Source organism: Mchenga conophoros, linkage group LG4, assembly GCF_057382185.1.
Source record: "Mchenga conophoros isolate Kocher_MC1m ecotype Shallow Benthic linkage group LG4, M_conophoros_male_GT1.1, whole genome shotgun sequence".
Lineage (NCBI taxonomy): Eukaryota > Metazoa > Chordata > Actinopteri > Cichliformes > Cichlidae > Mchenga > Mchenga conophoros.
Window position 1 is genome coordinate 13,033,407 of NC_140529.1, and position 27,307 is coordinate 13,060,713.

General features: G+C 44.9%; 1 protein-coding gene across 7 annotated transcripts; it reads left to right on the forward strand.

Annotated features, from left to right (window-relative positions):
• Nucleotides 1-26,960, forward strand: LOC146575641 (nucleosome-remodeling factor subunit BPTF-like). Of its 7 annotated transcripts, none has more exons than XM_085270423.1 (32): nucleotides 1-743; nucleotides 2,595-3,417; nucleotides 4,957-5,177; nucleotides 7,989-8,174; nucleotides 8,383-8,565; nucleotides 10,462-10,674; nucleotides 10,760-10,839; nucleotides 10,973-11,325; nucleotides 11,453-11,584; nucleotides 11,785-11,914; nucleotides 12,013-12,148; nucleotides 12,246-12,515; nucleotides 12,617-14,144; nucleotides 14,421-14,545; nucleotides 14,644-14,772; nucleotides 14,890-15,040; nucleotides 15,129-15,252; nucleotides 15,360-15,603; nucleotides 16,054-16,206; nucleotides 16,637-16,776; nucleotides 16,869-16,977; nucleotides 17,061-17,296; nucleotides 17,392-18,556; nucleotides 18,663-20,188; nucleotides 20,344-20,426; nucleotides 20,511-20,736; nucleotides 20,845-21,374; nucleotides 21,471-21,647; nucleotides 21,807-21,999; nucleotides 23,447-23,531; nucleotides 23,799-23,985; nucleotides 25,046-26,960. In XM_085270423.1, exons 1-32 carry the CDS (start codon nucleotides 248-250, stop codon nucleotides 25,059-25,061), a joined length of 10,350 nt encoding a protein of 3,449 aa, XP_085126549.1. In that variant the 5' UTR covers nucleotides 1-247; the 3' UTR covers nucleotides 25,062-26,960. The 7 variants fall into 7 exon arrangements, with proteins under 7 accessions (XP_085126549.1, XP_085126546.1, XP_085126547.1 ...); XM_085270420.1 differs by having other exon boundaries at nucleotides 26,041-26,960; XM_085270421.1 differs by having other exon boundaries at nucleotides 16,640-16,776; nucleotides 26,041-26,960.
• The last annotated feature ends 347 nt before the right edge of the window (nucleotides 26,961-27,307 follow it).

The window sequence follows — 27,307 nt, forward strand, 5'->3', positions numbered from 1 at the left end:
CCTGCTGTTTGTTCAGCCAGAGAGGCAGAGGAGAAGAAAAAATGGCGGCTCTCGGCGCACCAGAACGGGACGCCGGGCTAACGTTTTGAGCTTTCACACCCGAAAAAGACACGGGGGCTTTACGGGGCCTATTGCACCGTCTGAATCCTCGCCAGTTCAGCTTTGTGGCGGTCCCGCTTTCGCTCGCGTTCGTGCAGGCTAAAGAGACGCAAACATTGGGAGCGTAAAATAATAGATTTCGCCTATCATGAGAGGGAAAAGGGGCAGGCCGCCCAAACCGCTACAAACCGAGGAGCCATCTCCAGCTGCGGCCCGGGGCTTGCGACCTAGGAGGAATTTGAAGCCCAGGCTAAGGGATAGCGGGGACGAGGACGCTGAGAGCCCCACAAGGGAGACCGTAAAGACGCCGAAAAAGAGAAGAGGGGGACCGTCGACACGGGGCAGGGGACGAGGGAGAGGTGCTGGTGCTAGAGGAGGCAGGGGTGGTCGTGGAGGAAGGCGGACGCCTGCATCCAAAGCGGTTGTGTACGATGACCACGAGAGCGAGGAGGACGACGATGCTGTCAGCCTGAGGTCGGAGGAAGATGAGTTTATTGAGGAGGAACCTCAGTCCGAGGAGGAAGAGGCCCTCAAGGAGGACTCTGACTGCCTGGAAGATGATATGCTTGAGGAGGAGGAGGATAATGCCAGCTACTGCACAGAGAGTAGTTTTCGGAGTCAGAGCACACACGCCAGCACTCCGGGTAAATAAGCACTTAAATATTGCCACGGGCACGGTGTCTGCACACACTTTGCAGGGGTTTGAAAATGCATCCCGAAATGTTGCTGATGAGTGCAGGAAGCAGTTAGGTTATTGTTCAAAATGGAGAATGCACACAGGCCGCAGTCCCCTCATTAAGGCTACTGCAGGTAGAGCGAGGCGGCAGCGGGATCACCAGCTTACCTGGTTGTCACAAACGTCTGTCACCAAATAGCTCACATATATTTCACCTGTAACACCACCGGCCTCTGGCTCCAAGTATCAAATCTGCAAATGCATTCATCTTAGCTGCTAACGTGCTAACTTTAGCAGGAAATATTAGCTTCTAGCTAATGTCTTAATAAGTCTGCGTTGGTTAAAGAACGACACCTGTATGTTTTTTAATCAGTGTTCGTAACATCCAGTGCTTTTTATGAGAGCAGTATGTTCTACTTTCTACTTTGAGTGTTTTATTAGGAGTACACAAAAGAGACTGCTAACTAACCTAGCCCACGAAGCTAGCATGCTTGTCATTTTTTTTGACAGCTTGGCTAACTGTAAATCAATCAAGTTCAAACTCATGAAAACACCGACAGCAACTGTTCTCGTGGTGCAACCGAGCCAGGAAACATTGTATTGGGATTCTTAAGTAGATGTAACAATATTAGCCAGGTGACAGTCACTGTTTTCCTCAGTGCAGGGAGGTGGAGGTTCCCTCATTTAGCTAATAATGACACTGGCCATGTGTCGACCCGGCTATGCCAAAGTATCGCTCTAAAAAGTTTCCCACCACTGCAGGATTCTCAAAAAGGTGTGCCGCTGTGTATAATGTAGATAGAAAGTAGTGAAAATAAAAAAAATCAACTATCTAAATTTGATTTTTAACACAAAAAAAAGGGACATTTAAAAAAACAAAAAACCAGTTGCTCGTTTTGAGTTTGAATCTGGGTTCTCAGTGTTGTGTTGAATCGCAGCTTCTTTTTAATACTCGGTAAACCTGAGGAGAGCAAATGCTGTAGTTTTGAAAGTAAAACCATTCCCCATCCCTGCTTGGCACGGGGTTTCAGGGGTAGCCCTGCACAGCTGCCCGTGTTTTCTGTTTCACAATGAACCATGGGGTTTCTAGTGGGGAGCTTTATTATAGAGCCATGCTGCTATAATAAGGCTACTTCTCGGTTTTACATTGTCTTACTAAAAATATAGACCTTCCCTTAGAAAGATAGACAGTGATTTCTTTCCTTTCTATTCTCATTGAGCACTCAAAGCACCGTGTACATGCACCATATGTTGTTCCATAATCTGCATACGTATGTATCATTCATAGTCAATGTAGCCTTTAAAGATGCGCAGGTTCACTAAATTCTCCATAGAAAAGCAGAGAACCCCTTCCCATCATAAGCCAAAGGCTGAGGAACGACCTAAACAGCGAGAGTCTAATTAACACGTTACAGCAGGTGTATTGCTTAGGGGTTCTCCTGACTTTTTGTTGCCAGTATCGACTAAAATGATGGATGCAAGGTTTTACTTTTTGAACCAGACTTGGAAAGTTAACTTTTTTTCACATTTAGGGTAAAATGTTCTATTTTGTCTTTTTATTTGATTTTTTTTCTGGCACATAAGTTTCACAGGCATATTTGAAAACAATAATAGTTAGAACTACCTTAAAAAATACTACAGGTGAGCATTGTAATATATTGCAAATGTATGACAATTCAAAAGCTGGTAATATCCTTAACATAGTTATTACCATGACAGCTTTAAAAGTAATTGTGTTACTTTTTTCTTTTGTTACGTTGTACTTGGTACTTTGAGGTGCCGTATTTCTCGTTCACAAATCTCATCGTGTTTCCCACAGGGAGGAAAAAAGGCCGAACTCCCCGACCTCGAACTCCCATTCTTGAAGAGAAGGAGATCCCTCCTCTTGAGCTTCCCGACACCTCTGAGGACCTCCTGGTGGTTAATGAGGAGCTACTCAATGCCATCTCCATCTACGAGGTGCTACGGAACTTCAGCACGGTGCTGCGTCTCTCCCCCTTCCGCTTCGAGGACTTCTGTGCAGCACTGGTAGGCCAGGAGCAATGCACTTTAATTGCCGAGACCCATATTTCCCTGTTGAAGGCCATCCTGCATGAGGAGGACTCCTCCAACACTACCTTTGGCCCTGCTGACCTCAAGGACAGTGTCAACTCTACTCTGTACTTTATTGACGGCATGACGTGGCCCGAGGTGTTGCGGGCATACTGTGAGAGCGATGTGGAGTACCATCATGTTCTGAAATACCAGGAGGTGGATGATTACCCTTACAGTCCTCTTGGAAGTAAGATTAAGGTGCTGCAGTTTTTGGTGGACCAGTTCCTAACCACCAACATCGCCCGCGAGGAGCTCATGTCTGACGGCAGCATGCAGTACGACGACCACTGCCGCGTGTGTCACCGCCTGGGTGACCTGCTGTGCTGTGAGACCTGCTCGGCAGTCTACCACCTGGAGTGCGTGAAACCGCCACTGGAAGCAGTTCCAGAGGACGAGTGGCAGTGTGAGATTTGTGTGGCGCACAAGGTGTCCGGTGTCACAGACTGTGTGCCTGAGGCGCAGAAATGTAGGCCCTACGTCCGCCAGGAGCCCATTGGATATGACCGCCACCAAAGGAAATACTGGTTCCTCAACAGAAGGATTATTGTGTAAGTCGGAGCCCTCGTTTCCCTCAGTATTATTCTGTGCTGGTCTCTTTGGCTCCGGCAGCTTATTTCCAAGCAGCAAGCATTTGATCATTGTTATTTAAGGTGGTCAAAATCTATTCAGATTGTTATTCTCAAATCTGACTTTGCCCAATTGTAACTTGAATGATGTAACACCAGAGATATTATCAAACCAACCACTTTGCAACTTATTCAGAGAAAAGACTGAAGCACAGTTCGATGAAATGAGTGTCTGTTCGGTTATCTCAGTTGCACTGTAGATTAGATATGGCCGATTTGCAACATCTAGTTATTTTACAGTTTTAAATGTCCTAATAAGTTCAGTCATCCTTGGTTTTCTGGCTAATTTTTAGCTAAACAAATGTACTTACATCTACATGGTCTAAGTATAAATGGTACATTACAAGCTATTAATGAATGATACCATAAGCAGACAGGCCCCAGCTTTGAGCATACAATAAAAAAAGACCATGCAGACATAAATGTATAAAGTTGCATACCATTTTCTAAAAGATGATCCCTCATTAATCGCCCTTTTGTTTTCTAACCTTTAGAGTGAACAGCTGCAGAGAGAAAGTGAAAGTTGTTGGGAAATAATATAAGCTTTCATATATTCAGTCCTTTGTTTGTCAAGAAATTATAGAAGAGCCCTGCAATCCAAGCCCTTTATCTTTTAGTGCCAGTCATGCTTTTCCTGATTGCATCTCATGCCCGGAAATGATGTTGTTTGAGCATAGCCTTTACAAACAACAGGTGAAATCAATCTCAGTGCCAGGCAGTATTTGCCATAATCTTTTTAATCTCTTTGACTCAGGGGAAAGAAACTTCATACTTGAGCTGAACGCATGATAAAAGCAAAGAATCGAAACCTATTTAACACCTGGTAGTCATCATTTCTGGTGTGTGGTCTGGTGGTTAGCCCTGTTGCCTCACAGCAAGAAAGTCCTGGGTTCGAATCCACCATCTGGTCGGGGCATTTCTGTGTGGAGATTGCATATTCTGCCTAATGTCTGCGTGGGTTCTCTCCAGGTGCTCTGGCTTCCTCCAACAGTCCAAAGGTTAATGTAAACTGGCTGTAGGTGTGAATGTGAGTGCTAGCACTCTCTGTGTTACCATGGTGTGACCTGTCTTGTGTGTAACCTGCCTTTCACCCTATGGCAGCTGCTACACCTGAAGAAGATGCAGTGATGATGTTTCAGTTATTCTTTATCTTTATTCTAGCAGTCCAGAATGCCCACCCACCTGCTGTTCAAAGCTTCTGTTTACAAGAGGCAGCCAATCAGCACAAAGCTTCCTTGAAGGGGAAGGAGTTAAAACAGCTTGTTTCAGACTCTGTGTAAGACGCATAAGGATTACTGTGAACTTTGACTCATGCAAAGCTGCTCTATTGGAGCCCAAAAGAAAAATGTGCAATTGGAGTTCAGCCCCTTTAAATTATATTCTATTTAAACGTTGCACTGTCATAGCCAAGGAAATAATGTTTTTTTTTAATCTAATGGTTAGCCTTTTCTCTCTTCCTAGTGAGGAGGATGGGGAGCATGAGAAGAAAAAGATCTGGTACTACAGCACCAAGGCTCAGCTGGAGGAGCTCATGGAGTTCCTGGATAAGGAGTACTGGGAGATGGACCTGCATGCAACCCTCGAGGAGATGAAGGAGGAAGTCCAGGCTCACATGGACATCACAGAGGACCTTACCAACAAAGCCCGTGGAAACAATAAAGCCTACCTCACTGCAGCCAACGGTACACATCATGGATTTTTTACTTTTGTGCGATAGCTGCAAATGGAGGGAGCTCAGGCTCATAGTAGTGGATTTTCATGCTATAGAGATGTAGAATGTAGCGACGCTTAGCTTGAAATCATTGATTTGACAGTGATCAGAGCACGTGCGACTCGAGCTGTGATACGCTTGCATCCTTGCGCGTTTAGGTCCCGCAGGGTTGCACTCTGAAACACGTCGATGCTTCAGACGATGCTCTGCAGGCAGCAGCACTTTGCATCTCTGACAGTTGGCGCAGAAATGTTAGGTGCTGCCTTTTCTTCCTGCGTTGTGTTCTCTCAGACAGCAAGCAACTGTTTTCCCCTTCTGTTTTCCTCCAGGGAGGCAGTGGTTAGAAGACTTTTGATTACTTAGCCAGCAGTTTCCGTTTGAGTTTGACAGGCTGCCATGTCTGTCCTGTGTTTTCTAACAGTTTTCCTGTGTATGTCAGAAACTGCTAGATGCTGTGTTTTATTAAGGATCTGCCAAAAGATAGAGGTTTTTGTCGGTATTCTGAAGCCTGAAGAGGAAGAAAATGTTTTGTTTTTTTTAAGCCACTGCAGACAAAAGAGAGTTATGAGTAAAGCTGGTGTTTTTCATCAGTTAAAAGCTTTCTGCAGCTGCACGGTGAGGCCTGCACCTGGTTCGTGTCAGTGGGGACGCAGTTGTCTCTGTCCCAGTGAAAACTAGGTTTATGACACATGATGTCTTTGAGATGTTGAACATTTGATAAAGGAAATTCCACTCCATCTTAAATCTTTATTTATGGGAATAACTTAATTTTTGCTGGATTAGTGAAGTTATAGAAACATAATGCGGGTTATACTGGAACTGAAAAGTATGATATGGATGCCTTATTCTGTAGTGGACTCTGGAGGATACTATTAGGGCTGCACGATTTTGCATAAAATGAGAATCACGATTTTTTGGCTTAGAATTGAGATCACGATTCTCTCACAATTCTCTTTTCCAATATAAATATTTATTGCACTTATTAACTGCACATCAACTTCGTAACAGTTGAGACTGAACATAAAAACAATAAATAAACATAAAAACAACAAATGTCTCACATTTTGTCGTTGCCACAAAATGTCGTACTGCTTGAAATTCCGTCTCCACCGTTGCTCGACGCTGCGTGTATAGAGCAGGTAGTGCAACAATAGAAAAATAGTTGCGGGACGGCACTGTGTAGCGTTTGTCTAGGGTGTTGATCATTTTCCTAAATCCCTCGTTTGCACAGTGTTGATGGGAGCCATATCTTTGGTCAGGTGATAAGTAATAGCCTCCGTAATTTCTTTGTGCCTGCGGGAGTTCGACGTGTATAGGGAAGCGCTGTATAAGGTTCCCATTATTGATGTTTGGGTGGTTGACCGGGACGGATTTTCTCCTGTCACTTTCTCGTCATCCCTGACGTGCTCTCCGTTGTTTTTTCCCTGCTAATTTTAGCATCACACGGCACAGCTTCTGTATCACGTGGTATAAGGCTCCGCCCTTGTCATTTGTTGAGCAGGAAGAGTGAGCGCTTGTTTTCATGCGGAAGATGAAGATGTCTGTCTAATAACTCATATATGAAATAATTAGTCAAGAAAATGATCATGAGATAACTCAATAAGGGAAATGTCAGACAGGCATGCATTGATTGTGATCTCCTGATACAGATTTTTCTTTGTGAGAACTACAACTGACTGCATGACATCTTTTCTTTAATTAACCTTATTATGTTCATAATAAAACCATTTGTTAAACTTTATCATTTCTCTCAAGCTGCAGTAAAAGTTACAGGATCTTCGTTTACTTAAACAACCCTGAAAATAAAGCGCTCACCTCCTAGAAAGTGGTACAAAGACCTGAAAATGAGTTGCTGTACGCTCACCTTTACCTGATATATTTCACCTACCACACAAAAGCAAAAGAAGGGCAAAACAAATGTCAGTGCTTGCATAATTTTCCATTGTCTTTATAACTTCACTAAATAAAAGCCTTTTCTCTTTTTCCACTCTTCGCCATAATTTTCTTTGAACCTTTGCTCATACCGAGGCTGCTGGCTTGTGGCGGGCCTTCACCTTTGGCTGGTTTTAACCACTTTTGCCTTTGTTAGCTTCTTTGAAATATTCATGTTCAGCTGGATGAAGGTGGTTTACGTGTCTGATTAGCTCTGTTGTTCCGAAACTTCGTGGTTAACCTTTTTCATTTTTGTTTTACTGTAAGTACACCACAAATGTAGTGGAGTACAGTAGGCAAAAAGAGAAGCTATTTTAATGCCATTTATACTTGCAGAATTTTTATTTCTATGCCATTCATTCATTATCCTTTTTTTTTTTTCTTTTGTTTTGGTCTGCTGCACTATATTTGTCGGCTCGTTATATCTTCTGTCTTTTAAGAAACGATCAAGGAAATGCTAGAGCCTCTATGCATAATTTCTTTAACGCGGTTTTTAATTATTTATTATTTCAGTGATGCTGGAATGTAAGCCTCCTGTAAACAATGACTATCTGCACGTAAACATCTCACAAACATTGGAGGGGTTTGGTTAGATGCTGGTCTGCTCCTCACTGCTATTTAGTACGTCTAACAACATGTTGTCAGACTGTGACAGGCTGGCCGTAGTACATGTTTGTTTATTTATCCCTCGTGCCCCAGAGCAGCAGCTCTGAAATACCTCTTATTTTACTTTTAATGCTTTAGATTTAAGACTTAACAGTTTTAAAGTATTACTTTTCTACGTCATTTGCACATATGTGTAATTGTTGCCTTCCATGTCGAATGAATGAATGTTTCCGTTTGTTTGTAGAAGTTGTCGTGGAGCGTTTGAAGGTCAGGCGGGAGGCACGGGAAGCAAAGACTCGAGCAGAGGAGCCAAAGCAGGATTCAGATAAAGGCTCTGTAAATGCAGCTGACGCTACTGCCGAGTCCACATCGCAGCCCGACAACGCAGAGAGCAAAGCGGTTAAACCGATGGGAGAAGCTGGTTCACAAGGTAAAAAGTTTCTCCAATGTATTTTTATTTTTTTTATTTTTTTGTTCAACTGCCCACTGGAACTTTCTCCAATTCCTCAAAGTAAAGAGCTAGCCTCCTACACGCAGAAGCTGAAATTCTGTCTGCAGCATTATCAAAGCAAATTCATTTTTACCTCTACTTGACCCATTTTGACTCTTCCGGTGCTGTTCGTCTTGTCGCACCACAGCGGCTAGCGCTCCGCCTGCTGCAGAAGAGAGCCGCGCGTCAGATCCTGACCCGGGCTCTGCCGCGCTGGACACAGCCCTGCCTAAAACAGAATCCATTGAATCAAACAAGGAAGCGCAAGTTTCCCATTCTGGGAGCCAGGAGAGCAGCGAGTCAGCTCCAGATGCGAAGCGGGAAAGGACAGGTACTCAGACTCATGTTTGGTCTGCAGTCCAGCTGTCGTCCTGCACTTCACGCCTTGCTGCTGGGCTGTGCATCCATTATCATCTGTCGCTTTGTTTCCGCTGTTTCTTGCTCACCCTGCCTTCATTTTACCCCGCTCATCTGTTTTGTTGGATTTAAGGGTTCGTCTCAAACCTCGTCGATCACGCGTAAGAACTTTTTTTTTTTTTTTTTTTAAGGAGCAGAACTGGTCTGATTTCGTCTGAGCAGGCATTTAAACCAGAGAAAGAGTTTTAGTATCATTATATTTTACAGGCTACACCAGTTACCATCTACATGTGTCTGACCTGATTTATATCAGCAGATATGAGAAGGACCCTGCCCTAACATCAGCCATCATACTGGGCTCCAGTGTCACCATACCTGTGCACAGTAAAATCTTTTCATATATTGCACACATTTGGTTACGTTTATCAAACACTTGCAAATGTAGGAATAGAACTGTGGTTTTGTTATACTATAATATAAAAACTAATTCCTTCCTTAATATACTTAAGTTTTTTAACCATGCAGCTCAGCTGCAACACTTTTTCTGGTCTCATTTATTTTTTTTCCACTTATAGCTTATTTGTAGTGTTGGCTGTCCGCTCTGTTACGGTTTGCCCTGACTTTAACGGGCTAGTGTGAAACGCTGTGATGCATATTTCCTAGCGGAGGCCGCTCGGGTGCATTCCATGCGTCTCGGTGGGTGTGAAAGAAAACGCTGAAGATCTGGACACAGGGAAACATTTCAAACAAAAAAAAGCCTCAGTGGCAGTTTTTACACATCCATCTGTCTCTGAACATTCAAGACCTGACGACACTGGAGTGGCCATAACTGTGAGAAGATGATTTCTCCTTTCACGTCACTGCACAGAAACCCTTCCGTGTGTTTTGCTCCTACGCTTAGCTTTAAAAGAAGGCAGGTGCATTAAGCGCTGCTAGCAAGCTCTCCCAGTTATTCCTGGTGCATTTAATTACTTATCCTGTGCTTTGTGTTGTCTGCTGCACGCTTGGTCTTGAAAAGCATGTCGTTTTTTTCCTCTCTCTCTCTTTTTTTTTGTTTTTGGCACTGTGATAAACGGCGTCCCTGGCAGCAGCTACCACGCCATGTCTGTCACAAGCAGCTCCTTATTCTCTTTCCAATTTATGGCCATTTGGTCGGGTTCTTGTCGCTCAAGACAAAAGGCTCTTTCCGCCGTTTCCCCACCTGCTACCTCGTCAACAAAGAGCTCCATGTGTGTGCAACACTCTCCCGTTACGACTCTGAGGCAGAGCCGACGTTTTAGGTTGCCGCAGGTGTTCGCCTCATTTTGGAAGTGTCATAGATTTCAGTTATTTTAGGTCTGAGGAAGCTTTGAATTGTCGACTAAGCATTCTTCTTTTATAACAGTTTGTTGGGTATATGCTAATTCACATATACACTTCTTTTTTTTCACCTTTTTTTGAGGATTTAATAATTGTTATTTTTGGTTTGTTCTTTTTGTTCACCAATGTTGTGTACATTTTTCTTTTTTTGATCAATTATTTACACACAGTTACCACTTACAGCTCACCGTCACTACCTGAGCTGCACCATGGGCTCTTTCTGAGGCTACTCTTCACAATAAAAGCTTTAGGCAGATGCTAAGATGAAAAAGACGTCTTTGTAGAAGCAAGCATAAATATGTGGCTTACATTTCTGATGGCGATGTGAATGTCTTTGCACATTTCATAAATTTCCACATGCATGCACGGTATTTTAATACTTTAGTAGTGATGGGAGCAGACACATTTTCCCACATGCATAGAGGAACTTTTACTTCCTAACACCTCGCACTGCTGATGCTGTTATTGTTATTGTTAACTGCACTCAGTCTTTTTTGGCATATTTCTGTAGACGAGGACTCGAAAGAGTCTAGCAGCGAAGTCAGGCGAGCTGGTGATCTGCAGGCACCAACTAAAAATCAACCACAACAGCCGCAGTCGTCTCAAGCGGAGGCAAATGGTGGCAGCAGCCAGGTTCCTGGATCGGCGAGTTCCAAGAAACCCGAGCCACCTGACCTGGCCGATAGGTCCTCTCAGTCCTCTTTTACCAGCCAGGATGGGACAGGTGATAATTAAATGGGCTTTTTCATTTGTGGTGAATTGCCTTTGCCTTGGTGATACTGATAGTGAGTGTGTGTTCTGAATAACAGAGGAGTATAACGAAAGGGTCAAGAATGAGCGAGGAGCGGCGCAGGAGTCTAATAACCATACGCCCAGAGGGAGCAAGGAGGTGAGGAAGAGGTTTGGTCCAGCTTCACTGCTGAAAAGTGAAATGTGCCGCTTTAGTCTGTTGCAACTGTCATCCTGTTTTTTAAATATAAAAACGGGTTTTTATGTGCCTTTGTCCTCTGCTCGTGTTTCAGTCATCGCCCGTTCGCTCAGACGTCGAGTCCTTGCGTCTCAGCTTCTTGAAACGGGACCTGACGGTGAATTTGAACAACTTGTTCAAACTTGGCCAAGAGGGTAAATACAGGGTCTACCAAAACCAGTACAGCACCAATGTCCTGGCCCTCAACAAACATCAGCACCGGGAGGACCACGACAAGAAGCGTCACCTCTCCCACAAGTTTAGCTTGACCACCGCGTCGGAGTTCAAATGGAACGGCTCCATCTACGGCTCGAGAAGCCTGACAATCTCCACCCTGCGTCTTACCATCATCCAGCTGGAGACGAACATCCCTGGACCCTTTATGCATCCCAACTGGGCATCACACAGGTACACCTGGGACCAGTGGAAACGCCCCCCGTGTAGTTCTTAGACGTGCTACGTTTGGGCAGAGTCGCATTTCAGATATGAACATCACTATCAGTAGTTTTATGCTGCTTGTGTTTGGTGTTTCTAGGACCAACTGGAACAAAGCAGTGCAGATGTGCAGCAAGGCCAGAGAATTTGCTTTGGCCTTGGCTATACTGGAGTGTGCCATCAAACCAGTGGTCATGCTGTCTGTATGGAAGGAATCCCTTGGACACACAAGGTAAACAAAACTAACGTGGCGCTGTGAAAATGTCTGTACAAACAGTAAAACACAACTAAAGGGTTATTTGTGAGTCACTGCACCTGGGATTTCTTCATTTTTCCTTTTTGGAGTGCACGGCTGACAAACTCGGTAATGACTTTCCTGTTTCCAATACGGTCCTTGTGCTTTATGTCTTTGCTCATGTTTTTTTAATACAGGCTACATCGTATGACCTCCATGGAGCGGGAAGAGAAGGAGAAGGTGAAAAAACGAGAGAAAAAACTGGAAGATGAGGAAACACTGCAGCAGGCCACATGGGTGAAATACACCATCCCCATCAAACACCAGGTACAAACAGCAGCATCTTAACTCTTCTCTGTGTTAATGTGTAAACTACCTCGTCTGAAAACTACTTTTTAACCTCCTCGTAATTTTTTCCAAACAAGGTGTGGAAGCAGAAGGGGGAGGAGTACAGAGTGACGGGGTATGGCGGGTGGTGCTGGGTCAGTAGGACGCACGTGGCCCATTTTGTTCCGAGGCTCCCGGGAAACACAAACGTAAACTACCGCAAAGAACTGGAAGGTAAGAGATGAAGTAGCTTAATTTCTTAATGGTACTTGATATGTTCTCCTGCGGCTGACGCTTTGGGTGCATAAACTATTTTTGCTGTCTTCATTAGCAGCTAAAATGAGGAAGGAAAATGCAGCAGACTGTACAAATAAGCAGAAAATGCCAACAGAAATGGAGACTCAGGCAATTCAAAAGACAGCCGACAAGGCCAAAGAACAAGCATCCGTCACAGAGTCATCTCAGAGGGCCTCGTGCGAGGAGGACCGTAAATCTGAGAACTCCACAGAGGAGGAGAAGCCTGCAGAAGAGGCGCAGGGAAAAAATTCTGAAGCAAAAAGAGAAGATGAGAAAACAGAGGTTTCTTCAAACAACAAGCAGGGTAAGTTTAATTTAAGGTTTTGTTTTTTTTTTTTTTGCCTCTATGCTGTCCATGAATGTGCATCTCCATCATCCACTAACCCCTGCTCTTCTTTGTCATAGATAATCCTGATGGCAAAGGCCCTTCCTCACCTGCTGCACATCCTGAGAGGGATGAACCAACCCAGAAACTCGAGCAACCCAAGGAGGAGCCTGCAACATCGAAACTCTTCGCTGACGTCGTGAACGTCAGTGAGGGCTTCCAGCTGCGCACAGTTTATAAGAAGAAAGTAAAGCCTTCCAAGCTGGACGGGCTCCTGGAGCGCCGGGTGAAGCAGTTCACCTTGGAGGAGAAGCAGAGACTTGAGAAGTTAAGACAGGCAGCCGCAAAACCTGCTCCTGTTATTAAGACTGAAGGATCAACCAGACAGCAGACAGCTACGACTCCGTGCGTTAAAGTAGAAGAGAAGGACGAAAGCCTACAAGTGAAAGATGGCATGGTTAAAAAGCTTGACTTCGATCAAGAGGACATAAAAGCAAAGACGGACGGCCTGGAGGTCAAATCAGAGGAGTTAGGACCCGACAGAGGTCAACAGGGGGAATTAAATTCTGTGCACGGAAACAGCGGGGAGGTTTGTGCCCATAAAGAGGTGAATGGAGGACCCTTAACTAACCCTGGCCTTAACAATAAAAACAACTGTATAACAGAGACATTAGAAAACAGTGAAAAAACACAGAAGTCTGAGAATTCAAAGAAACGTGCCTATGAGGAAGTTGAGAAAGACTCTGAACAGAGTGACACAGAGAGCATGGAGGTAACCCAAAGCAAGACCAGTCCAGTACAGGTGAATGGGAAAACTATGGTCACAGAACCCGTGCACTCAAACCCAGAAACCCGAGATCAAGGTGACGTCAAAGAGCCCGTCAAGTCCCTGATGAATGGAAACCTCTCGCAAAACGATGTATCCGATATATGTCACCCCCCTCCTATGAAAGTCCCAAAATTAGAAAACCATGTTGGAGAGAAAGGAGACTCTGTTAGTAAGAGTGAGGATGTGGCCATGGATACCAAGGAGGCAGTGCCTGTTACGCTTCAGTCTTCAAGCCCTTCTTGCCAGAATAATAAAACTACAGATAATTGCTCTAGTGGTGAAGGTTTGAAGTCCTCTGCCACCAATGACGTTGTCACGAAAGTATCTCAGAACTCCCTGATACCAGACACGCCCAGCAGCACCAGCAAGCTCGATGTGCCCGCAGGAAGTAGCGCCGTTTCCAGCTCCGCCACCCAGCCCAGCTCCGGAACGCCTGTTTCCCAGAAGACTAAACTTCCAGCTGCTGACACCAAAACGGGCGCCTCTGGTTCAGCCAGCTCCATGACAATAAGTAAAGAGTACTCCACCAAAAATAGAGTCAGCCTTCTAAGGTTCTCCAAAACTAAGAAGGCCCGCTCGGGCACAGCCCTGCCGTCTTACCGCAAATTTGTCACCAAGAGCAGCAAGAAGAGCATCTTTGTCCTCCCGAACGATGACCTTAAGAGACTGGCGAGGAAGGCAGGCTTCAGAGAAGTTCCCATCTTCAACTACAATGCCAAGCCTGCTCCAGATATATGGCCGTACCCTTCACCTCGGCCCACCTTTGGAATCACGTGGAGGTCCGTTACACATTTAACCTTTTCTTGAAATTACCTTTAGATCTGCTGCTACAGTATGATGTCATTGCAATAGCCAGGTTGCCATAGACTCAATCCCTCAAATAATTTAGCTGCTTCTTTAATGAAAGGCTCTCGTCTCACAGTTGGCTGTAGTAGTAGTGGCCTCTCAGCCACTGTGATGAACCCCAGTGAATAAGAGAGCAGCTGAAAAAAGTTTAATATAAACTGAATTACTGTTGGAAGATTTACTAACTAACAGCTTTGGTGACTGTTCAGGTACCGTCTTCAGACTGTGAGGTCGCTGGCAGGGGTCAGTCTAATGCTGAGGCTGCTGTGGGCCTGCCTGAGGTGGGACGACATGGCTGTGAAGCCCTCTGCTGCTGTAGGGACAACGCGAAAAGGTTAGAAAATTCTGAGCACATGTTATGTACAGTTTTCTGCTGTTTTTTTTTTATTTAAAATATGAAAATGTGGCAATGTGTTTTATCTTTCACCAAAGAAACAACGGAGACAGACATCACCACAACTGAGATTATAAAACGAAGAGACGTGGGGCCCTATGGCATCCGCTCTGAATACTGCATCAGGAAGATCATCTGCCCCCTCGGAAACAGAGACACTCCCAAAGGTAGAAAACGAAAGCCTGTTTGGGCATGATGTAGGATCTTTGACAAGCTGTTAATGGTCCACTTGAAGAAGATTTCTAAACATAATTAATTGTTGCTTTCTGACTTTTTGTGAGCAGAAACCCCCACTCCACAGAGGAAAGGCCTGCGCTCAAGTGCTCTGAGGCCTAAGAAGCAGGAGCCCACTAAACCGACTGGTCCTGTTGCTGTGGAAACGTGGGTGCCCGAGGAGGAGCTGGAGCTGTGGGAGATCAGAGCCTTTGCAGAGAGGTGAGAAACTCCCTCAGCGTCGCCTCTGTATGTTTCTTCATAGCGTCACTGTGTTAGTGAACACTTTACCTTCTTTTTGGTGCCACAGGTTGGAGAGGGAGAAGTCACAGGGCGGAGATCCCTCCAAGACCGGCAGTAGTCTGAAGACAGCGGAGGAGGTCAAGGCCCATTTAGAGAACCAGCTGAAGCAGGCCAGACTGGCAGCCCAGCAGGTAGAAACTCGGCGCACTGCAGTTACACGGGTGTAATCAGAGATTCTGGCTCTGGGTAAAGCGCCGCACCAGCAGCACATTTAAATGGTTGGACACATTTCTTTCAGAAACGTCTCGAGCAGCAGAGACCGACCACAACTGCCACAACAACCACGACAATGTGCACCACCACCTCAGCCGGCACTCCCGGCACCCCAGTATCGGTGGGCCAGAAGACAAGTCAAATAACTTCAGGAACCAAGATGGTGTTGGCCTCCAAACTGAGCTCTCCAGTCCCGTTCCAGCAAGACAAGAACTTCCATCAGTCTTTTGCTTCCTGGGTCAAGCAGGGTCAGGCTAACAACAGCTCAGGTGAGCAGCTGGAAGATGAGGAGAGGTTTAGTCATCTTCCTTTTTACTCATCATCCTCATCATCATCTGTAAGATGGAGGAACCGAGGAGGGTGCCATAAGATTTCTTCTGTTTTTTCTATTTAAGTAATATTGGCATCCATAAAAAATACATCATCTGCACGACTTCAGCGTTTTCATTATGAGTACGATTCGCATGCCAAAAGAATTTTGTGGTTCGTGGTGTCCACTTTGAATCCTGCAAAAATTCTCAATTCTGTATATCCTTTGAGGCATTCATGCAATACCGTGTGTCATTAGACTCTAAACCAATATACCCGATACCAAAATATTCAAAACATCAGCCTCCTTATATTGACTCCCAACAGTGGACACCACAGCCGTAGACTGGCTGTTGTGGTGGTCCTTCTTGGGTTACCCATGACCACAGGTGGCGTGGTGTGTCTTGCAGCCTCCACTGTGGCTGGTAGCATCACCACCTCAGAGCAAGCCTTCCAGATCGCTGGTAGCCCAGTGACTGTGGCTGGCCAGGTCCTCGCCGCCAAACTGCCACTGCCCGCTAACAGCAAGATTGTCACCTTGAACATGCCCACTACTCAAGGAGGTAGGGAGCACGAGAATGACATCCATTCCTGCCGTTTTTGGCGTATGTGTGCCCAAAAATGGATGGTGAAGTATTATGTGAAAATGTCAGACTTGCGTTGAAGTATTGATGCTGAGCTTAGATAATGCCACATTTTCTGTGTGTGTGTGTGTGTGTGTGTGTGTGTGTGTGTGTGTGTGTGTGTGTTTGTGTTTTTTCTTTGTATTCTGAAAAGGTTCTCTGGCTAAAAGCTGATCGCTGTTTTGTAAAATCGTTTTTTTCTGGTCTTTGGCTTGTGTGTATAAACTACTTTAATCTAGTTAACTGAGTGAGGAAGACTTTCAGACACGCATACTCAGTGCATGCTTTTCCCTTCTGTTCTTGTTTACCTGTATCTATGTTCCTAGCACATTTCTGCTTTTTCTCCTTTTAACATAAATGTTCCTGTCAGCAGGTGTAGTGCAGCAAAAAGTCCTGGGTATATTCCCCTCTGGGCCTCCTGCGAACCTTAGGACATACAGCACACTACATCCTACAACTGGCAACATCAACCTCAGAGCCACAACCTCCACCTCAACCACCCAGCAACAGGTCTTTTGTCCTTCACCCTGCATTTTTCACTTATTAACTAAAGACACTAAGCATGATTACTGATGTTTTCACCCTTGGGTTTGTTTTTCTAGGTCACCACAGCAGGAGGCCAAACACAGCCCAGTACCGCAGTGAATCAGCCACTCACTCAGTCTACCTCTGTAGGCACAGCAGGGGTCAGAAGTTCAGCAGCTCAGCCAGGTTTGTGTCTGAATGCTACTTTTTATTCTCAGGTTAACATCCCCAACATTTCAATACAAATAATAAATCTTGATCCCTTCCAGGTCAGGTTCATCAGGCTGTGGCTCCGATGGGCCGTGGCCAGCCTGCAGCTGTGCCTGGTTCTACACCTGTGCAGGCAGCTTTGGGTCAGAGGGCTGCAGGTCCTGCACCATCACCGTGTGCTGCCTCCACAGCTCCTGGACAGTCTCCCGGAGCTCCTCCCCAGACACAAAGACCGCAGCAGGGTCAAGTTAAACTCACTATGGCACAGCTCATGCAGCTTACACAGAGTGCACAGGTTTCCCTTACTCTTTCTCTCTAAAAGTAATTTATAATATCTTAATCTTACAAATATAAAAAAAAAAAAAAATCCTTTTGTGTGCAACTCCACAGGGAGGAAACCCAGGTCTGACAGTGGTGATCCAGGGTCAAGGCCAGACCCAGGGACAGCTGCAGATCATCCCGCAGGGTGTAACAGTCATCCCCGGCCCCGGTCAACAACTAATGCAGGCAGCTATGCCCAATGGCCAGGTCCAGCGCTTCCTCTTCACTCCGATTCCACCATCATCTTCAGCTCCAACTTCAGCACCTGCTCCTGCTACCCCTGCCAAACCCACTGCAGTCCAGACCCCCCAAACCCAAATGTCAACTCCTCTTCAACCCAGAGCTTCTGCACAAGTCCAGACGACTCCCTCATCTGTAGCCCAAACCCAAATGACGGCCCCTTTGCCTGCCCCAACGCATGTTGCAGGCCCGACACAGATGCCAAGTTTAGCCCCCACTCCAGCTCCAGTCCCCATGCAAACCCAAGTCGCAGCCCCCGTGCCCACTTCCCCACAGGCTGTCGTCCAGGCTGCATCTCAAATGCACCTTTCAGCCGCTACCCCGTCACCTGTCCCTGCACTCTCGCAAATATCCACTCCCATGACTGCTTTGCCACAAGTTGCAACCCACTCCTCCACACAGATGTTGCCCTCCACACCAGCCTCAGCTGTTGCACAGCCCCAGCTGGCATCATCGGTTCCAGCCCTCCCAGCACCAAATGCAGGCCCGTCTATAACTCAGAAACAGGTTTTGACCTCAGCATCATCACAAGCTGACCTCCAACCTGTGGTCCAAACCCTCGTCTCCAGCCTCGCACCCAGTTCTCTACCTACACAAACCCAAACTGCAGGCTCACCACCAGGACAAGCTGTCCCCAGATCCCAAGTCCAGGCACACGCCTTCAGTTCTGCTCCAGGGTTATCCTCCACCCCAGTTCAGGTGCATGCTGCTGATCCCCTGCTCCCCCAGGTTGCTGGTGTAGCAGCAGCTGGTCCTAACTCTGTTCCAGTGCCCATTTCTGCCTCTCTTCCTTCACCTGTCCAAGCTCCCACCCCGGCCCTTGCACCCGTCTCTGCTCCCGTCATAGCCGTCATGTCCACGCAGATCGCTGTCCCGTCCCCAGCCAAAGCTCTTACTCAAATCCAAGCCACAGGTCCTGTCCCCCTCCATGCTGCTGTGGCAAACGCTGTTGTCACACCAGTTACTGCCACCTCAACAACACCTTCAGTGCCAGGTAAAGTGCCCACCATCATCAGCACTGTCCTGTTGTAGTGGACCTTAGAATGGTTTTGCTTTAGTTGACTTTAAAATTTTCTGTTTGCTTCTCTGTCTCGTTGTAGCTTTGACAGAGCAGAGGGCAGCTCAGCCTTCAGGATGGACTCCCACCTCGCCTCAAGCGCAGACTCCAGTTCAGCCAGCTCTACAGGCAGCAGATGCTGTTCAGCCACCCGCTCTGGCTGCTGTACCCGCCTCCGCCCCTGCTCCAATCGCCACTCACTCCCCCCCTGCTCCAATCGCCACTCACTCCCCCGTTACTCCGCTGCCTCAGGCATCTCTGACTCCTCAGTCTCAAGCACAAGTCCAGCACCCGGTCGTCGTGTCCGTGCAGCAGGTGGCACAAATACCGGTCTCAGCAGTGCAGGTTCATATGACGGGATTGCCGGTTTCCTCTGTCGTGACCACCATGAGACCCGCTCAGTCTCAGCTTCAGCCCCAAACCCGCACTCAGCTTCAGCCCCAGTTTCAAGGCCAAATCCGTGCACAGGTTCAGGTTCAGCCTCGCGGCCAAGTCCAACAGTTGCCACACATTCAGGCTCAAGCGCATCTGCAAGCACAACCTCAAAGTCACCCCCAGGTCAGAGTTCAGTTTCAGCCACGAGCACAGATCCAACCACAAACTCAGCAGCCACCCCAAGGGCAAGTACCCCCTCATGCTCAGATTCAACCTCAGGTGCAGTTTCAATCCCAAACAAAAACCTTGCCTCATGTTCAGGCTTCAACCCAGGCCCAGATCCAACCGAGGGTCCAACCTCAGTACCACCACCAGGTACAAGCTTCATTCCAAACGCAGCCGCAAACCCAACCTCAGGCTCAGCAACAGCCTCAGGTCCAACCGCAACCCCAGGTTCAGCCCCAGCCTCAGGTTCAGTCTCAGGCCCAAAGTCAGCTTCAACAGCAGCCTCAGATCCAAACCCAACTCCACCCGCAGGTTCAGGTTCAGTTCCAGCAACAAAGCCAGATTCAAACTCAGGCCTCTCAGCCGCCCCAGGTCCATATTCAGTCACAAGTTCAAACTCAAGTCCAAACCCAACCCCAGTTTCAAGTCCAGTCATCGCAACCAACTCAAGTCCCACAACAGCTTCAGGTCCAAGCCCAACCTCAAGTCCAAGCAAAGCTCCAAGTCCAGTTCCAACCTCAGAACCAAACTCAAGTTCAAACACAGCCTCAGATTCAGGTCCAGTCTCCAATCAGGCATCAGCTCATCACAGTTCCAGGTCTCCAGCAGCCCGTGCAGCTGCTGTCAGCTCTGCCGCCCCACGTTGCAGCCCAGATCCAAGCCCAGATCCAGGCGCAAGCGCAGCAGCAGGGTGGCACGGTTCCTCAGCAGATCAAACTGCAGCTTCCGATCCAGATCCAGCAAACCGGGGGACAGATTCAAGCCCACCAGATCCAGAATATGGTAACCATACAGGCACCGGCAAGTGTTCAGGAGCAGCTTCAAAGGATGCAACAACAACAGCAGCAGCAAGTTCAACAACAGCAGCTACAGCAAACACCAAAGAAGAAGAAACACCAGGAGGCTAAAAGGGAACAGAAGGAGCAGAACGCACAGGCGATCAGCCCTGGAGACGGCATCCAGAAGCAGGTATGAGTCAAAAGAAGAACAAAAATTAGGGATTTCTCACAAAATTTATGTCTGTGTGCAAATGTTAGTTATATAAAGACCTGTTTTAGACCTGACACTGTATTACAATCGAACATATATTAAAATAACTTCTTTGGTTTTTTTTTTAATGTCAGGCGGTAGTGAAGCAGAATGCTACAGCAGAACAGCTGAAACAGAGGAAGACCCTGGCTGCAGCTGAGCGAGAGGAGAACCAAAGGTTCAGGAGCTCGAGTCGGTTAAAACTGTTTAAAACCGATGACGCGGATGAACCAGCGACTAACGCGCTCTTTTCTCTCTTCAGGATGATCGTCTGCAACCAGGTGATGAAATTCCTCCTCGACAAGATTGAGAAGGACGAGAAGCAGGCAGCTAAGAAAAGAAAGAAGGAAGAGGTGGTGGAGCAGAAACGCTCCAAGCAGAATGCCACCAAGCTCACCGCGCTCCTGTACAAGCACAAAGAACATCTCAAGGCTGAAATCCTCAAAAAGAGGGCCCTGTTGGACAAAGAGCTGCAGCTGCAAGTGCAGGTGAGCACATCTCCAGCCTTCTCAAACATATTTTTTTTGTCTATAGACAGAGAGAGTGGGAATATTCTTGTTTACTTTTATTCCTTACATGTGCTGTCTCCCTCTCAGGAGGAGCTGAGGCGGGACATAGCCAGGCTGCAGAGAGAGAAAGAGAAAGCTCGAGCTGCTATTGCCCAGGCTGCTGCAGCAACAGTCAAGGCTGCCTCTTCCCAGTCTTCCCACTCCTCCCAACTCTCTCACTCCACACATTCCTCTCACAGCACGCGCACAGTGACCTCACCTTCATCGTCCCACAAGCGGAAGAGAGAAGATGAGAGAGACAAAGACAGAAACAGGGAAAGGGAGAGGCATCACGACAAGAGTAAGAAACGGGACAGGGACAAGGACAAAGACAAGGAGAGAGAGCGACACAAAGACAGAGATAAAGAAAGAGATCGGGAGAAGGAGAGAGACCGAGAACGGGACAGACATCGGGATAGGGACCGGGACAAGGAGAGAGATGGGGACAAAGACAAGGACAGAGATTCCAACTCTTCAAAACACAAGAAGAAGAAGAAGAAGCTGTCTTCTACCTCAAAGGATCACAAGAAGGACACCAAATTGTACTGTATCTGTAAAACGCCCTATGACGAGTCAAAGTAAGCTGTCTTGAGGGGAGGGGGGGACTTGTAATAAGTCATTGTAATTTGACTGTGAGGCACTCTGCTGTCATTAAATCACCTGATTTCTCTCAGGTTTTATATCGGGTGTGACCTGTGCTCCAACTGGTTTCACGGCGCCTGCGTTGGCATCACGGAGAAGGAGGCTAAGAAGTTGGAGGACTTTGTGTGTAACGACTGTAAACGCGGGCAGGAGGGAGGAAGTAATGAGGAGCTGTACTGCATTTGCCGGACACCATACGATGAATCGCAGTAAGTCACCATATGGATGGCTTTACGTTAGCATTGTCTGCTCTAATTATAGCACCGCTTTTGTTTTTCAGTCTGTGTCAGACGTTTCCTTTGTTTGCATATTTGTGTGGAGTCTTCCTTCAGTGTGCTAACCGGGATGTGTGCGTCGCTCACCCACAGGTTTTACATAGGCTGTGATCGCTGCCAGAACTGGTACCACGGCCGCTGTGTGGGGATCCTGCAGAGCGAAGCCAATCACATCGACGTGTACGTGTGCCCGCAGTGCCAGTCGACAGAAGACGCCATGACGGTCCTCACGCCGCTTACTGACAAAGACTACGAGGGGTTGAAAAGAATATTACGCTCGTTACAGGTATGAAAGTTTTGGAATTCAAGACTGTGTCATTTTTTTTATATTAACAGTAACAAGGTGGTTTCCAATGTGTGGGCTGAGGTCAGTGAGAGGTACTTTCAGCGACTTCCTTATTTCCCACACAAGGTTTTTATTTACGGGGTCAGCACTAGGAATACACAGTGTTGGGCAAGTTACTTTGAAAAAGTAATTAATAGTTTATAGTTACTAGTTACTTCTTCAAAAAAGTAACTGAGTTACAGTATTCTAAAAGTAATTAATTATTTGAAAAGTAACTATTGCGTTACTTTTTTTAAAAAAAAAGCGTTTAAACCTCTGGGGTCCAGGGTATAATTGGCCATTTTTAACTACTTTTGATTTTCCCTCCACATTTCACCTTTAAAAACTATTTACTTTGCCTTGTTTGGTATCATTCTTTTCAGCACAACCTCACGTGTCTGAATTTACAGTTATGTTTTCATTTTGACATACTGTATTAACACAATTGATCTAAAATCAGACAAAAAACATAAAATCAGAGAAGAAAATATTTTTTTACTGTAACAACCACAAACATGTTTAATGAATCATTTTTCATAACTTTAAATGCAAATATACATTTTCAATTTTAAAATCATATGCACAAGTTTTGCAAACAACAAAGTTATTTGCATCCATTTACCTTTTACCTTGATTTTTTAAATAACCATTTTAAACTATTTACAGAACAATCAGCTGTTCTGCATTAAATAAGATGCCACACAATTTATTTGTGCCACTCCAAAACAATAATTTCTGTCCACTATAAACATCACAGCCTGATACCTGACAGCAGGTGTATCACTCCTGTTTCTACCTGGAGACAGCAGTCGCCTCATTGTTCTGACACACAACACAAAACTATCCACAACACTACACACTAACTACACAAGACAACACATTAACTACACACTCCAAACACGCTAAACGTCACAAATCTCTCAACATCTCAAAACTCGCTCTCCCTCTTTTTCTGCTCTCTCTCTCTCTCTCTCTAAAACTTCCCCTGTTTTTTTTTTTTTGCTCATAAGCAGCATATATTGTTTATCATGACTCTGGTTTTACGTGGCCTATCAACACAATTTATAAACTGGTAACGCGGGGATGGGGATGTTTTGAGTCAATCTCTATTTAGGTCTTTTATATTTCAGAAAATGCAGGTGGCTCCAAAACTGGGTGAAACTGTAAAATCTATAAACTGTAGAAAAAGTGAGTGAAAACTATGGATTTTTTGAGATTAAAACATGGCAACAAGACACAATAAAATACTTGCTTTGTCTTTACATTTAAGTGCTTTGATGCTATTTATGTGTGTGTTTGTTTGTGTAGTCAAGGGATGTTGACAGTGAAGTTTTATTTTATGCCTAAAGTAGTTGCAGTAACAAAACCGGCATCATTTCCTGAATTATTATTTTTTTCTCTTCCCCAGTCTCATAAAATGGCATGGCCTTTCCTGGAGCCGGTGGATCCACATGACGCGCCTGATTATTATCGTGTGATCAAGGAGCCAATGGGTAAGACTGTGTGACAAAAGGTCATTTAAAAAAAAAAAAAAGACAATGCTTTTTAAAGTATTTACTCACGTGTGAATTCACCACGTACGGGAGAATTTTGTTTTAACTTATTATAATTATTTAGTTTCTCCTCCAGTTACAGCATTTATTTGCTGTTTTTGCCTCTCTTTGTCAAGTTTGCATAGACTAATTATGTGATAAAAAATTGTGTAAATGTATGTATTTTTTGTGATGTGAGCAATGTGTCGTGCTTTTCCTTCCTCGCAGACTTTTCCACAATGGAAACCCGTTTGCAAAAGCGACATTATCACAAGCTCACGGAGTTTGTGGCAGACGTGACCAAAATCTTCGACAACTGCCGCTACTACAACCCCAACGACACGCCCTTCTATCAGTGCGCCGAGACGCTCGAAGCCTTCTTTGTACAGAAGCTAAAAGGTTTCAAAGCGAGCAGGTGAGTTTAAGCGCTGCTGGTGCCGCAGACTCGGCCTACAAGTTTCTCTCCTCCGTGCTCGTCTGTTTGCTGTAAACACTCGACTGGCCTGACTGGCTTTTTCAGTAATTCTGCCATTTCATTTGTTTCTTCCTTAAAGGGGACCTATGATGGTTTTCCATATTTTCGATACTGTTATGTAATGGTTTATGCTTAGAGCCTATATAGGATTGTTAAGACTGGTACCGATATTTAGTGATTTTAAAGAAATCTGATATTCTGGCCAATATTTAGCATGAAACAAACAGATTTCCTGACATTCGTTCTTGCTAAGGTTGGATCAGCTGGTTGTTTGTCATGTTTCTAATCTGTATTGCCAACAGGGCAGTGCCCTCTGGTGGACAAACCACGCAACATTAACACTCATAACATGGTTGCCAGGTTTTTAGGGATTTTTTTCTCCCTCAGCTTTTTTATTTTACTATTTTTATGTTTTGTTTTTTGCCATTTCTCAGCTGTTATAAATGCCAATACCAGTATATCAGCTGTGGTGTATTTATGCTCATATTAAACACGGGTAAGGTTTCAAATAATGAGCAGGTATTCATCTGCCTGATGTCAGTGAGAGTCCTCTTTACAGGCATATAAGTCCCACCCACTGCTGTTACAAGGGGCAGCCAATCAGCAGAGTTTTGGCTTAAAGGGACAGAGCAGGGCTGAAATAAGAATTAAGGATTACTTTGAAGTTTCAAAGCTACTATAGTGGACTTTTAATAGGTCCCCTTTAATATGTGCATTTATGGCTTTCCATTCACGGTTTCTTTTCTTCTTCTTTTGTTTTATAGCACTAGCATGTGTGTAGTGATGATGTTTTACTTGTGCTTTACTTGTACGTTGTAGTTGCTTGGCAGTACTAAAAACCCAAGAGAGCTGACAGACTTTAGGCCATTACATCCAGTGTCTTGGCAAACCCGAGTGCCATGTTTACATCTTGTATTGTGTATCATCTTGCATTTGTGTCTGTTCACTTTTGCTGCATGCCTTTTTGATTTATGCCATCCCATTTTCTTCTTTCTTACAGATTGTCAGATTCTTAAGTGGGCCAGTCTAGCTGGAGTCTGGACTGGATGCTGGGGTCTCTAGTAATATTGATATGAAAGCGAAACAAAAAGAATAAAAAGGCACAAGAACACAAACAAAACACCAGAGGTTTTCAGGAACCCGTTGTGTAATTGAGGGGCATGCTGTCTTCACATCGTAAACATAGACTGTATAGAAAAAATGAAAGTAGCCCCAACTTCAACTTTTTATCTGCTTTCTTTCTTATAGCTACAGAAAACAAGCCACTGACTTTCACTCTCAGTCAACAGTCTCAGGTTTTATTGAATGCAACATTGTTGCTGTCAAAACTGATAATGGTGAGCCACGGTGGCTACTTCCATCTTTTATATACAGTCTGTGATCCCGAATCAGGAGTCGTGGCCTTTTTGAACAATCAGTCACACTAACGAGGGTTGTGTTCAGTAGAAAATGCGTTTTAGTTTCTCATTCTTGTATTTATTTCAGTTCTACACCCGAGTTAATTTGGGAATTTTGACTCAACGATATAAAGCTGCATATTTTAATATAGAGAGATATTTATAAGACGTTTTGTATACTGCCTCCCTCCTTGAGTTTGATTTTTTTTTTTGTTGTTGTTGTTGTCCTGGCTGTTAAGGTGGTTGTCTTGAATGTATATACCCTTCTTTTATTTTTTTCTCTAAATCATGTACAGCGTTTGTAAGATATGCCTGTATTTGACTGTTTTAAATAACAATGAAATAATTTTTAGATAGTATTATTTTATGAGACTAAAATGTACTAGACGGAGTAAGGAGTTAGAGCAAAGTAACCTCAGTTTGTAGTTGTGGAAGATTTCTTCACTAATAAAAAGCATTCCCAGTTAATTACACCAACATGGCTGTAGGATCCCATGCAGACCCCTTTGCATCCTCTTGTCTCTTGTCTGATCACTGTTATAGCAATAAACAACCTTGCGAAGGGCTCTCAACTTTCCCCTCTCTTCACGTTCTGTAGGTCTCATAACAACAAGCTTCAGTCTTCTGCAGCCTCTTAGGATACATCGCACATTGCGCGAAACAAAAATGCACTTGCCAAGAATATGGCTTTCCTGAACTGTAACTCTGTGATGGACTCTGCCTCACCCTGTGTTTGGGGTTTGCTCCTCTTCGCCGCTGCAGCGGGAGGTGGTGGTAGTGGTGGTGGGGGGAAGCTGGACAACCAGCTTGCTGCTTTCACGGGATCTCTTTTCCAGGCAGAGCCGCCCTCTGCTCATTTCAGCTGTAAGGGACCTGTTTTTATGGACCTGCTTTCATCAGAGGAGCGAGAACAACTGAGGCATTTCAGAAGAAAGTTTACCTCGGAGAAAAGACTCTTACAAGCTCTCATATTTCCATGTACTTTTTTTTTTTTTTGATCTGAGTCTTTTTATCTTTTTTTTTTTTCTTACTTGGTTTAAAAAGAAGAAGAAAAAATCCCTCAGACCATTTCTGTGGTCATCATGTCCAATGTAATAGAAACGGAATACTGTCAAACAATGGCTAGGTTCTACTCAGCATAATGAGTAGAGTTTTGTGTCTAAATTCATATATCACAGTGGAGCAATGTTTTTTCTCCCATTTCCACTCATTGTTTAGTCTGATGTGGCATGAAAGATCGTTTAAGTACTAATTATCTGGACATCGATAGTCTGCTTGGTTAAACTTCTATAACCTACTGAAAGTAATAAGCTATTGTAAATGAGTTGCTTTGCAGTAGTGACTGAGAAGGATGATGTATTTGAAGGTTCCTGCCCTGTTTGTTTAACAAAACAAAAAACAAAAAAAATCATCAGATTTTGACTTGATTTTCTTTTCCTTTTTTTTGTATTACAACTGAAGAAATATTGATGTACATGGAACTTAATAAAATGGAAAACACAGATTTCCTTCCTCTGATTTTGACACAAAAGAGATTTTTTTTTTTTAGTGTCTCTTAACTTGCAGACATAAATCATAATGTAAAAACTGACAGAAACTCAGGTTATGCTGTACATAACCTGAGTTTCTATATCAACTGAGTGATCAGCTGACAGAAAATTGGTTAATCTTTTTATAATTGTTTCCTTTTTACTTTATATGAAAATCCCAATAAATATAACCTCATGCTCGCTGATCCTGTACAGAAAAGTAACCGTTACAGTTCAAAACAATATCCAGTTGTGGTCAGGAATATATATTCACTTATCGGCACGGATCTCATGGGCTTGTAATGATGTCCTCGAACTTTTCTTTATCAAGGGTGG